We start from the raw sequence: 14,147 nt of genomic DNA, 5'->3' as shown, positions 1-14,147 counted from the left end.
CTTTTGAAGATGTTTTTACATATTGAAAATGTGAATCTTTTAATTCAAACTTTGAGTTGATTTTCTTAAAAGCAGTGGGACAGGAACAAGCAAATGAGGTGTCAGATCCCACACTTGGGTCTTAGGGAAGTCACTTACCTTTCAGAGCCTCAGTGTTCTCAACTGAAAAATGGAGATAATGATACCTTCAAAGAGTTGTTTTGAAGATTAAAGACAATATAGGGATATATGTGCTTGCATATATTTTAAGAACTCAATAAATAGTACTTATAATGGTTATCATTATTTTCATCACTATTGTTGTTATTGGTGCTAGCACTATTAAATTTGCAACAGGCAGTGGAAACAGAGCAGTATATCTGAGAGGAGATGGGGCGGGGGATGTGCAGGTCTTTCCTACCAGCCTGGGAACTGCAATCAGAATAAGCAGACATTAAATGTTTTCTCTCCTCAGCCAAACAGAAGTGTTTTGGTATCACACACCAGATTAGTGTCCACACTCCTAAATCTTTGTATGTATCTAAGATCGGTTTCTTTGGATCGTTGCCCAGCAACGGCTGTGAGAGGGTTTAACCCAATTCATGTAACTGTTGAAGATATTGTTTGCATATTGAAAACACTTATCTTTTAGTTGAAACATAGATTAGCTCCAAGAGAGCATGGCTCTGTCTGGTACGTTTGTCATTTTACGTCTTGCATCAACAAACACACAATAGGTGCTGGCAGAGGAAGGTAAGAAGGAAGTCTGCAGGCCCCCGGTTACATTTTGTTATATTTTGCCTAGAAAACTGGAGAAATAGCCATCTGAATCCTGAAAAGAACCACAATTTATTAGCATCTATCGCATCTGCTGTGTGTCAGGCACTCTTCTGGTGGATTTGTGTATGTAATCTCAGTTAATGGATTTAAATATCAAGATTACCTTGCACAATACAATCCATAAAACTCCCAGTTTTTGTAGGGAAACAAGTGTCAAGAGGGTTAGTGACTAGGCCAAGGGCATGCTGGTAGTAAGAGCTGGAGCCTGGATGCAAATACTTCAAACACTTGCCTCTCCGATGCTAAAGTCTGGGTATCCCCACTGAACTGGAGCATCCTTTACGTTGCTGGTAAACATGTGTGCCCTTTCGACAGTCTGGAGGGAGGCTGAGAGAGAAAGGCCTGGGGGCTTCCAGTTGACTGAGTGCCTACTCTGGGTACAGGACTGGACCTGCCCGACGCTGGAGGTTCAGTGGCGAACAGAAGCCAACACCTTGCTCTCCTGGAAACTTAAGCCGGTTGGGGAAGCTGGATGCTATTCCAGTAATCACACGAATCCTTGATTACAGACTGTGACCAGTGCTCTGAAGAAGTTCTGAGACATCAGATGGATGCCTTGAGAGACTTTAGCAGGAGGTTTGAATAGGTTCCCCTAGTAATTAACTAGACATGAGTGGCAGTGAGGGCTTTCAGATGAGGAAAGGATGGAGGCAAAGCCCTTGAGCCTAGAAGAGGGACTGAAAGAAGGCTTGAATGATGAAAGCAGGTGCGAGGTGATGGGGAACTGGGAGAGGCCAGTGGCCTCAGGGGCCTGGTTAAGGACTTTGGTCTTGATCCTAGGGACAGCAGGCAGCATTTAAAGGGCTTTAGCGGTGCAGTGGCATCATCAGATGGGCTTTATAGAAGGATGAGCATGGCTGGAGGTGGGGGCTGGATCGGATGACCTAGTGGCAGTGGAATTGGACAGAAGTGGATGGGTTTAGGAGATGTTTAGAGGGTAAAAATGACATTGGTGATATGAGTGATCCTTTCTAAAAAGTAGCTTTGTTTAGGAGTCACTCCAAGGTCAGGGTTTGAGAATATTTGATTTTTTTCTTTTCAGTACACCAGAGAGCTTCCTTTTAGAACTCTGTGCTGAAACTCTTGGACTGTTACTTCCCACCACCTTCTTTTAAGGTTTGATACAACTGTCTTCCTAGTCCTGGATGTTTCTTGACTAGAGCTTGTGTCAGCCCAGGGTTCTGGACTGACCACCGGATAATAAGTGACTACTGTCCCGGTGCCTAAGTCCAGACTGAAATAGTTTCTCAGTTATTAACTTGTTACACTTACAGAGGAGCTGTGTAAAAATAAACTGGGGTATCTGTTTCCATTTCACTTAAAGACAGCATTCAATATACAGAGCTTCTGCCAGTCTGAACTGGATGAGAACTGTTTATACCCCAAGCTCATTCAGAATGCCTGGGATGTTTCTAAAGGTTCAGTCTTGGCGGCAGCAGCTGAGAATGCAGAGATAAATAAAAAAAAGTCACGAGACATGGCTGACGGGGTTCGTCTGTGTTTGTTCACACCCCGGAGTCACTCGGCTTTGGAAGATGCAGAATTTCGAAGGCCAGCCTGCTACATATGGTGGCCATTTAAACTGCTGTGCTAAATCTCCAGTCTCGATAACTTCAAAATGGAACTGCCTTTGTAAATTCTGATGTAGAAAGAAAGTGCTAATTGATATATAAATACATATGAGTAGCACAGAAGCTCACCTACATAATTTAAAGAAACTTTGTTTAAATATTTATTTTCCACTTGTTCTAAAGTCACTGCATTGTTGTTGTTGAGTTGTCCAGTGGTGTCCGACTCTTTGCGACCCCACAGACTGTAGCCCGCCAGGCCTCCCTCTTTCTTACCATCTCCTGGAGTTTGCGTTACCTGTATAATTAAGAAATAATTTTATGGAGCATCAACCACGTGCCAGGCAGGTTCCATCTCATTTCACCCTTTGCCCTCTATTACTGACCCCATTTTATGAGTGAGGGAGCTGAAACTTCAGAGGTTAAGAGACTTGCTCAGATGACTCAGTTGGTAAATGGTGGTGGGATTCAAAGCCAGGTCCCCTGGCTTCAGAAGCTGTGCCCTGAACAACTAAGCAGTGCTCCGATGGCCCCATTCCTTCCCCTGTTGCAGCCTCAGTTTCTGTTATCTATGAAAAATAAGTCTTTTATTGATGGTCTCCCTTTCCAGAAATCAAGATCCTTTCCAGGGTCAAAACTTGATATTGAGATTTTGTCTCAATATAACTAATATTGTCACTTCCAGCACCAAATATTTCCACTTAGAAAATGCTGCCTTCCAGGAGACTTCATCCTGAGTTTACATTGTTTAGAAGTCAACACCAGTAATTACTGCACATTCAAGACTGTCCACCCCAGTCCCTTGTGGCTTCCAAGTTGGCTCAACTTTCCTCAAAAATAACACAACCCAACATCTGGCACCATTAGGAAAGGGAGGGAAACGTACCAGACTACTCACATTACCCTCTGCATGTCAACATCTTCCAGTGGGGACGTGTGGAGTTTTTTTCACTTTTAAAAAAAATATTTTTCAGACTTTCTATAATGACTGTGAACTGCTTTTATGATCAAAAAGTAATCTTATTTTTAAAATTCAGCCCAGTAAAACAGAAAAGAAATAGAACCTCGGTAATATATATTGTACAGTCCCCTGCCTTCCTAACTGGAAAGTTATGTTCCAGACATAACTTTAAGCTCTATTGGCTGATTCTGGGTCATGATCAGGGGCCTGAGTTCTTACTCTGCACTGGTATGAATGGTGGTTAAGACCATGGATTTTGGACTCAGATAGACCAGGCTTAGAGTCCTGGCAGGGCCATTTGTTTTAGCTCTGTGACCTTGGGCAAGTTGCTTAGTGTCTCTGGGCCTTAATTTTCTCATCAGTAAATGGAAATGATGATAGCATCTACCTCCCGGAGTGACTAGGAATATTAAGTGAGGTGATAAATTTGTGTAAAGCCTGAACATAATGTCTCCGTTCCGTTCCGTTCCGTCGCTCAGTCGTGTCCGACTCTTTGCGACCCCGTGGACTGTAGCCTACCAGGCTTCTCCGTCCACGGGATTCTCCAGGCAAGAATACTGGAGTGGGTTACCGTTTCCTTCTCCATAATGTCTAGCATTCAGTAAATGCAAATTTTCTAATTAATTCTGTGATATTGTTAATAATCTGTTACAAGTGTGGAGCCCTCAGGGACTACCAAGGCACCTCAGTCTCAGCCCTGGATCTGAATGAAAAAGTCCTCAGATTCTGGTGCCTGTTCTCTTCCTCCCTGTTTTCTTATTTTGTTTTATTTTATTTTTTTGTTGAGGTGAAACTCAGCAGGATGTACTAATTCTCAGTGTACAGCTCAATGAACTCGTCTGCGTGTCCATACCACGTAACAGCACCCAGATGGTTGAAGAATGGGCCCCACCTTCCAGGGGCCTCTCTCAGGCCCCCACCCAGGCAGCAGCTGATCCCAAGGCAAACTATTTGGATTTTTATCACTGTGGAAAAGGTTTTGCTTATTCTCAAACTTCATATAAATGGAAACTCAATATGGACTCTGTGTCTAGTTTCTTTTGCTGGACATTACATCTGGGAGACTCAACCAAATTGTTGAGGGCAGCAGTAGTTTGCTCTTTTCCCCTAAACTGTAGTATTCTTTCCCTTGAATATCATTACAGTCTGTATATCACTTATGGATAGACAGCTGAGTTGTATCCAGCTTTTACAAACATTCTAACCCGAGTCTCCTGCATTGCAGGCAGATTCTTTACCGTCTGAGCCACCAGGGAAGCCCATATGTTTTTTGGTGAATTAGCCAGGAGTGGAATTGATGGGCCTGAGAGTGTATAAATAATATTTAATTTGGCAAGATACTTTCAAATAGTTTGCTGAAGTGGTGGGACTGTTTCCCATCCCTGCTAGCGATGCCTGAGCATTAAGTTGTCCTGCATCCTTGTCAACACTTAGTGTGATGAGACATTTTCATTGTAATCATTCTGGTGTGTGTGTGTAGTAGCTGTCCCACTGTGGACCCTCATGTTTTCATGTGCTTATCAGCCACTGGGACACTGTGTGTGTGCATGTGTGTGTGTGTGTTAATCGCTCAGTCAGGTCCAACTCTTTGCAACCCCATGGACTGTAGCCTGCCAGGCTCCTCTGTCCATGGAATTCTCCAGTCAAGAATACTAGAGTGGGTTGCCATTCCCTTCTCCAGGGAATCTTCCCGACCCAAGGATTGAACCTGGGTCTCCTGCATTGCAGGCAGATACTTTACTGTCTGAGCCACCAGGGAAGCCCATTGGGAAACTAATTCATTCCTAAATTCAGTTATGCTCTAAGGATAATTCAGCTTGCCAGTATGATGCTTTAGGAATGGGCACACAGCTCTAAGAGAGGTCTCAGGGACTTTCCTGCGACTAATATACCAGAGTTTGGGGAACACATTCCAAAACATCTACACGGCTTCTTTTGCTTACTTTCAAGTCCTTGACTGTGTTTGATAGCTGAGCTTGAAGATAAATAACTTTCAAATGAGTGACATGAGTTTTAATGATGCTAAATGAACTCTTTAGCGGCACTTCAGCTTGTATTTCTACAGTCCACTCAGGGGAGAAGTCATTTGTTAAGTGCCTGCTAGCTATCAATTCCTGCCCCGGGCACTTTAGGTACATTATCTCCCTAATCTTCCTAAGGAATCTATGAGGGCAAGATTATTTCACTTATTTCAAATGAGGAAATGAGGCTGGGACTGGGTCACCCAGCTATTAGATGGAAGAGCCAGGATTCGAACACTGGGTCTACTTGTCTTCAAAATCGTCCCTTCTGTGAACAAACGAACTGTTCCTAGCATACATTTCATTAATATTTTTTGAATGGTCACCTCTACTAAGGCTTCCATGAAGGCTCAGTTGGTAAAGAATCTGCCTGCAATGTAGGAGACCTGGGTTCAATCCCTGGGTTGGGAAGATCCCTTGCAGAAGGAAATGGCAATCCACTCCAGTAATCTTGCCTGGGAAATCCCATGGACAGAGGAGCCTGGCCGGCTACAGTCCATGGGGTCACAAGAGCTGGACAAGACTTAGTGACTAAACCACCACCTCCACTCTACTAAGGCAACTCCACGCTGGGTAGAGCTCTCCCTGGCATCTTCCAACATCCTAACACCAGGTCCGCTGATACCAGGAGGCCAGCACCCCACCCCTCCAGACTCCCCAGCCCCTGACCTTTCCCTCTCTTTTCCTCTCCCCAGCGCTGTGCTCTGCCTGATCGCAGTAACACCACGTACCTGTGGATGCTCTGACAGTCTGCTTTTCTTCTGTCTGGTGTATTTTCTGATAATTCTTTTAGAAAAATTTTCCCAATGGCATAGCAATGCATGTATATTGTAGACATTTGGGAAAACAAAAATTCACCCATTTCTTTTCAGTCATTTTATCTATGTTTAGTTTTTGCTGTTGTTGTTTAGACAGTTAAAAAGCTGGGCTACAACTTAGTTATGAATGTAATTTTTTTTACAGGGCAGTCACATTTAAAGGATATACTATGAACAGTTCACTCAGGAACAAACATAAACTAGTAGTCACTTGTTTTAATTTTTTTTCACTTGTCTTTTTAAAACAATTTTTTTCAGAAAGGCGAGAGGGAAAACAGGGGCAGAGATGACTGAGTGGAAGAAACTAAATTCCACTTTACCTTCAGAGGAGGCAGCTTGGTTGGCTTTCAACACTACCAGACAGAAGCCACAGTGTCCCCTTTGGAGACATTGTTAACTTTGGGAATGGAGCAAGAAATTTGCATAATCAAAATGTACAGGAATTTTATAAATTTCACCGTATTTTGCCCTTGGCTTGTCTCCCTGTTCCTTTAAACTTCGCAGAAGCACATTTGCAATGGCAGCCTCCTGTTTTATGAAGCTTATAAAGTATCAGATACCTGTTCATTCCCCAGGGGCTGGGCACTGTGGTTGTTCCTGAACTGTCTATGCAGGAAGTGAATCTTTATTACATCTTTATTGCAGAAATCATCTCTCTAGGGGGAGATCGAGACCTGAAGAGGGTAAGGGCATGAATGCAGGAGCCAGGCAGCCCACAGTGTGACCCCAGGCCCCTCGTGCTTCCTCCGTTTCCTCATCCGTATGATCACTGGGAAAAGAATAGCATGTACCTCACTGCTCCTTTGTGTGCGTAAAGGGCCCAGTGAGCACCAGAGAAGCGCTGTTTTATTGTTTATCTGGAATCCTAAAAACTGGGTGCACTGGAAGGACTGATGCTGAAGCTGAAACTCCAATACTTTGGCCACCTCATGCGACGAGTTGACTCACTGGGAAAGAGTCTGATGCTGGGAGGGATTGGGGGTGGGAGGAGACGGGGACGACAGAGAATGAGATGGCTGGATGGCATCACCGACTCGATGGACATGAGTTTGAGTGAACTCTGGGAGTTGGTGATGGACAGGGAGGCCTGGCGTTCTGTGATTCATGGGGTCTCAAAGAGTCGGACACGACTGAGCGACTGAACTGAACTGAACTGAACCAGATTAAAAAAAAATAATCCTTATAATGCTGACTCGAGAGTGTGAACCAGTCTCCGCTTTGTAACCTCGGGGTCCGTCTCTGCGATGGATGCACATTTACTGAAGCAGCTTCTCTCTCTGGTTTGTAAGCATCTCTGTGCTGTACTTTGTGCTCAGTCGCTCAGTCGTGTCCGACTCTTTGCAACACCATGGACTGCATTCCGCCGGGCTCCTCTGTCCACAGGATTCTCCAGGCAAGAATGCTGGAGTGGGTTGCCGAGCCCTACTCCAGGAGATCTTCCCCATCCAGGGATCAAACCCAGGTCTTGAGACCCTCATTGCAGGCAGATTTTTTTTTACTGTCTGAGCCACCAGGGAAGCCCATGAATACTGGAGTGGGTAGCCTATCCCGCCTCCAAGGGATCTTACTGACCCAGGAATCAAACCCTGCTCTCCTGCATTTCAGGTGTATTCTTTACTAGCTGAGCTACCAGGGAAGCATCTCTAATTCCCTGTTAATTTTCCTGCTTCTCCCTCTAGACTGTGAGCTCCTTGAGGTCAGAGACTGTGCCCTGAAAATAGTAATGGCTAGTGTGCAGTGCGTGCTTCTGTGCATGCAACTCAGTGCTGAGTGACCCCTTTGTGGGTCTTATCTTGGTTGCCTCTCCCAGGCTCTTAGGAGGCAGGGTGCCTCTCAAACGTGGGCCCTCGGGAAACAGGCACTGAGGGATGGCTGAGTGATACTGTGCTCTTTCCCAAACCTGTCACATCCAGAAGGATCACTCAGAGCTCAGTGGTGGGAGCAGTCCTGATGCCCAGGCCTCACTCTCTGAGATTCTCATTGTCAAGGTCTGGGACCCTTTGCACTGAGGCCACATGTGGGCAACACTGAATGAGCAGCTGGGTGACCCCCGTGGTCCCTGGATTTCCTCCCTGCATCTTAGGCAGCTTCTCTAACCACCTCTGGAGTTCTCAGCTCTGTGACCGGCTGGAACCGGAGAGTGTTGGGGGCGATCGAGAGGCGGAGAGTGTAAGTGTGTCTCATTAATATGCGAGGCCTTTCTTGTCACACTTCCTTTGACTGAAGCTGAAGGGCTGGCGCATCACCCCGGGATTTTCCACTCTCTCAAGCCCTTCCGGAACTGGCTACTCACCAGGCTGCCAAAGCGGGACAAGGACAGCGCAGGGGCACGGAGGCAGCCGTCCGTTCGTGATGGAAGCCAACCTCAGTGATGTCTCTAAACTAAGTTGGAAACTGGGGTCTCTCATCTCCCTGCCTGCCCCTCCCCACTGCCTCTTCCCTTGCTCTGTCCTTCTACCGAATAACCTATCTGTGCCAGGTTTTGTTCCATCAAGACCAGGAGGAGAAAAAGCACTCGGGAGAGGTTTTATGTTTCTGAATTTTTTAGCAAAGTCATCCTCGTACCTGGTTCCCCTGGTTACGGGCATATAAGATAAAGCAGGAGGCTGAATGAGCATCAGCGCTGTCACCGTCTTCTCTGGCAGTCACTTTGAGCTCTCAGCTGTCTCTCTGGGTGGTTAAGGGTGTTAGAGTCAGGAGGCGTTTAGACACTGTCTCCTGAGTTCCTACTGTGACACATGAGAATCAGCTCGCTTCCATCCCATTCACGCCCTCCCAAAAGACTTAAATTGCTCCCTTCCATTCCTTTATTAGCTGACTTTGTAATTTCAAGTAATACACTGCCATCTTCTTGCCTTTTATTTGAGGGGGGAGACATATACATATAATAGCTGCCATAAAACACATATAACTTATAAAGCAAATGCTCATGTAACCATCATTCCAGTTGACAAAGTGGGACTCTGTGGACACTTTTAAGGCTCCCCTCCCCCACCCCCCCCCGAAGCCACTCACCCTAACTTTGGTGATGATCATTATCTTGCTTTTCTTTAGAGTTCTTCTCATCTTTATATGTACCCCTTACCATTTAGATGTGTTAAAAGTAGGATCACACTATGTGTGTTATTCTGTGCCTTGGACCTTTTCCTTCAATACTGTAAGCTAACACAAGCTGACATGAGTAGTTGTGGTTCATTTGGGTTCACCACTGTATAGTCACTGTTCCAGTAAATCAGCGTTTATTGATGCAGTCAGCTGGTGATGGATTTTGGGGCTGTTCCCAGTTTTCTGCTGTCGTGAACATCTTCATTCATGTGTGCCGGGACACGTGAGCAAGGGCTTCTCCAGGGGCTGGATAAAGAAGTGGAGTCACTGCATTGTGGGGAATGTGCACACTGTTTCACTTTAAAATGTCAGTTTTCCAGGGTGTTTGGACCAATGGACAGTCCCTACCTCCAGAGAGTCTGACTTGATTGGCCAGCATGAGGCTGGGCACCAGGAGTGTTCAGAGTTCCAGGTGATTCCATCAACTCCAGTTAGTGTCTTGACACTCCAACTTGGAAGGAGTGTCCCTAGCATCCCTTTCGACTCTTCTCCCTCAAGATTTTTGTATAATGATCTGAAAGAGAAAAGAGCTTTACCCAGGCAAGGTCAAAATGTGGAGTTGGGGAGGAGCATCTCAGGGTTAAAATCCTGGGACAAAGGAAAAGCATGCAGGTGAATTTAAGGTCTGGGAACTCCACCTGTCAGCCGATTCCTCCTTCCTCCCATGCTACCAGTAGCCTTAAGTGTCTGTCTGCCACTTGTAGGCCAGAGAGAATGTCATTCACATGGCTTATATTTTGAGACATTGAGACTCCTGTGAACTGCTCTGAGGGTCTTAGTAGTCACGTTTCCTTAAAGAAACCCTGGTTTGGGTTTCTTGACCTTACCTGAATCTTAGCAATATACAAGAGCTCTGAATGAATACTGATGCCTGGGCTCCAGACCAATTACATCAGAATGTCTGGGGAGAGACCTAGGTACCAGCAGGCTTCAGAAGCTACCCAGGTAATTCTTAAATGCAGCCAGGATAGAGAACCAGTAGTCTGTGGGTCTCAGCTTTATCCAGTGCCCAACAGAATCACCTGGGGACTTGTTAAGAACACACATGGCTGGGCTCCACTTGCCTGGGGTAGGGGCCTGGATGTGCATTTCTAGTAGATTCCCGGTGATGCAGACATTGCTGGTCCCCCAACCACATGTGGAAAAACATTGTGCACCGAGGGTTTCCCTACATCTCTCTTCATGGGGATCCAGGGCTGCCATGTGCTGAGCTGCTTCATCTGGCTGTGTGAGCCCCCTTCTACCTCAGTATTATCATCAGGCTGGTAGCTTGAAATCAGCCATGGAAATTGGCAAACGCTACAAATCAAAACTCTGCCACCCCAGTCTGTTGCTAAACATTTCATAACCTAGTTCACGTTATGGGCCCACAGGATAATTTTCCCATGCCTATAGGTTCCTAGTATTAAAAATATTTTTCTGTTTGAGTTATTAATACAACTAATAGTAGTTCAGCTTCTTCAGCATTACTGGCCTGGGCATAGACTTGGATTACTGTGACATTGAATGGTTTGCCTTGGAAACGAACAGAGATCATTCTGTTGTTTTTGAGATTGCATCCAAGTACTGCATTTTGGACTCTTTTGTTGACCATGATGGCTACTCCATTTCTTCTAAGGAATTCCTGCCCACAGTAGTAGATATAACGGTCATCTGAGTTAAATTCACCCATTCCAGTCCATCTTAGTTTGCTGATTCCTAGAATGTCGACATTCACACTTGCCATCTCCTGTTTGACCACTTCCAATTTGCCTTGATTCATGGACCTAACATTCCAGGTTCCTATGCAATATTGCTCTTTACAGCATCGGACCTTGCTTCTATCACCAGTCACATTCACAACTGGGTGTTGTTTTTGCTTTGGCTCCATCCCTTCATTCTTCCTGGATTTATTTCTCCACTGATCTCCAGTAGCATATTAGGCACTTACTGACCCGGGAAGTTCATCTTTCAATGTCATATCATTTTCCTTTTTCATACTGTTCATGAGGTTCTCAAGGCAAGAATACTGAAGTGGTTTGCCATTCCCTTCTCCAGTGGACCACATTCTGTCAGACCTCTCCACCATGACCCGTCCATCTTGGGTGGCCCCACACGGCATGGCTTACTTTCATTGAGTTAGACAAGCTGTGGTCCGTGTGATCAGATTGGCTTGTTGTCTGTGATTATGGTTTCAGTCTTTCTGCCCTCTGATCCCTCTCTCAGCGCCTACCCTCTTACTTGGGTTTCTCTTACCTTGGACGTGGGGTAACCTCAGACATAACCTCAGATATGCAGATGAAACCACCTTATGGCAGAAAGTGAAGAAGAACTAAAGAGCCTCTTGATGAAAGTGAAAGAGGAGAGTGAAAAGTTGGCGTAAAGCTCAACATTCAGAAAACTAAAGATCATGGTATCCAGTCCCATCACTTCATGGCAAATAGATGGGGAAACTGGAAACAGTGATTGACTTTATTTTGGGGGGCTCCAAAATCACTGCAGATAGTGATTGCAGCCATGAAATTAAAAGACACTTACTCCTTGGAAGGAAAGTTATGACCAACCTAGACAGCATATGAAAAAGCAGAGACATTACTTTGTCAACAAAGGTCCATCTAGTCAAGGCTATGGTTTTTCCAGTAGTCATGTATGGATGTGAGAGTTGGACCATAAAGAAAGCTGAGCACAGAAGAATTGATGCTTTTGAACTGTGGTGTTGGAGGAGACTCTTGAGAGTCCCTTGAACTGCAAGGAGATCCAATCAGTCCATTCTAAAGGAAATCAGTCCTGGGTATTCATTGGAAGGACTGATGTTGAAGCTGAAACTCCAATACTTTGGCCCCCTGATGTGGATTCTGGCAGTTGATGATGGACAGGGAGGCCTGCCGTGCTGCGATTCATGGGGTCGCAAAGAGTCGGACATGACTGAGCAACTGAATAGTAGTTCACAAAGCCAATTTAATACATTCTAAAATTTGATAGTTATTAAATATAGAAAGTGAAGAAGATGGGGAACACCAGCATTTCAAACTGTATCCCTGTTTGGCCCCTGGGGATTTTTGACACCCTGGGCAATGCCAGGATGGGGAAACTAGCACTGTAGGTCCACTCAAGGAAGCCAAGGTTTGGAAACTGACTGTCTCTGAATAAAACATGACCAAGAACTCTTGGGAAGTCTTCGTGTAGCCCCAGTATGAAGACTGCTGGGCTAGCCCACTGAACTGCATATGACAGGATCCATGGCCAGTGTGTGCCCTCAGTCACTGGGAGGTCAGGCTTGATTGAAATCTCTGCTCTACATGGTACCAACACCCAAATACCCTTTCTAACTCGAACACTGCTCTCCACAAATGACCAGAGCCTGTGGCCTTGCTCTGAATAACCCTTTAGGCATTAACATTGGGAGCAAGCACTTGGACACAAGAAGCAAAGATTTATTAAAAAGAGAGGGTCTTTTCAAATGGATCCCCCATCCACCAGGAGATTGGATTTCTGTACATCTTGGGGGAGGGGTTTTTATCTATTGGGACGATTTCCCTTACAAACAATGCCCTGTTGTGTGTTCACCTAACTTTCCTGTTTAGCCAACTCAGGAAATCACCCGGATCACATTCTTGTCCGGTCCATGAAAGACAAGAAAAGTTCTCTTCTGGCCGCGCATTGACCCCAGTGTTGTCCTGAGTTTTTAATTTTGGGTCGTGGGGGGAACAGGGTGAGTGGTGATAGATTCGGTTGAATCGAGAGCTTCGAATCTGTCATCATCTTTAGTGAAACTTCCCTCAGCGCCCCTGACCTGCAAAGCATACTTTTGACCTTCTTCTGAACTGAACTCAGAACAGCTGTGAACATTTTGTGCTGTTCTTTGAAACTTCAGGTGCTGCCAGTGGAGGACAATGGCCCTGTGTTCTTCCCCGGTGGATCTGTGGGATCAGAACCATTGCATGCGCTCAGTGGGACTCAAAGCAACTGACTTCCATGTATCAGTTTGCGGTGTCCAGGTGCCACTTCTGTCTAGGTGTGTGTTAATAAATCAGCCCTGACTTTCTCTTTCATTTCTTTGCAGTGAAATGCAAAATGGAAGATGAGGACGAGGCTGCAGCTAAGACTCCACAACCTTAACAGCTGTCGGCATCTCTCCCACTCTAAGCTCGTTACCCAACTGGAGGACGATATTCTAGCTATGCTTCCTCCATTGTGTTTTCTTGAAGGACTAGACCTGGTACATTCGGATAAGGATCTTTTTGTCGCAAACATATTGTAGTACAAATAGTTTATCATAAAAAAGTAGTAGTTTTAACTTTCTGCATTATCCCCCAATTTTATTCTTTCATCTGTTTCTTCAGCAATATACTTGTACATCACCCACTGCTAAAATGAGCAATGAACTCGAGTTCCAAGGGATGTTGAAATGTTCTAGTTACCAGCTTCCCACTTTTGGTTGCCTTTGCAAAGATCCATGTTTAAAACAAAGTCCCAACCCTCTGCAGTGGGTTTAAGTTTATCCGCTGAGCATGCTTAAAAAAAAAAAAAAGACATCACTGCCTGTGATCCTTTCACAAGGAGGTTGACCCTGACTTTGACTGCAAACCTAGCAAGATGAGATGCTTAAACACAGGCAACTATAACAGATAAATTAGTTTTGTTGTTTATGCCCCAAAACATTATAGAAAGTTGCTCATTTCATGGGTAAACTGACTTATTATCTTCAATTGTTCCACAGTTTGCTGTTACCCATTTTTGAATGGATCTTCCCATTCAAAATGCCACAGACTTAGCCTCCAGGCGGATCTGAAAGCCAAACAGTTGTATGGGGTTGTTTTGACAAGCTGATCTGAAAGCCAAAGAGTTGTATGGGGTTGTTGTGACAAGCTACCAC

The 14,147-nt window shown here is 45.1% G+C and overlaps 1 protein-coding gene across 2 annotated transcripts in view; it reads left to right on the top strand.

The window, feature by feature from the left end:
* IQCK (IQ motif containing K) overlaps positions 1–14,121 on the top strand; it is a 148,859-nt gene extending 134,738 nt beyond the window's left edge. For both annotated transcript variants that reach the window (XM_055409593.2, XM_055409592.2), the window contains one exon: positions 13,335–14,121. In XM_055409593.2, coding sequence (XP_055265568.1) covers positions 13,335–13,390 — 56 coding nt within the window. In that variant the 3' untranslated portion in view covers positions 13,391–14,121. The remainder of the gene's footprint in view (positions 1–13,334) is intronic.
* Positions 14,122–14,147: the final 26 nt, after the last annotated feature.

The sequence above is a fragment of the Moschus berezovskii genome, chromosome 27 (genome assembly GCF_049115385.1).
Source record: "Moschus berezovskii isolate FMDL1 chromosome 27, NW_MosBer_1.0, whole genome shotgun sequence".
Classification (NCBI taxonomy): domain Eukaryota; kingdom Metazoa; phylum Chordata; class Mammalia; order Artiodactyla; family Moschidae; genus Moschus; species Moschus berezovskii.
This window is presented reverse-complemented; position numbering and strand designations above follow the sequence as displayed.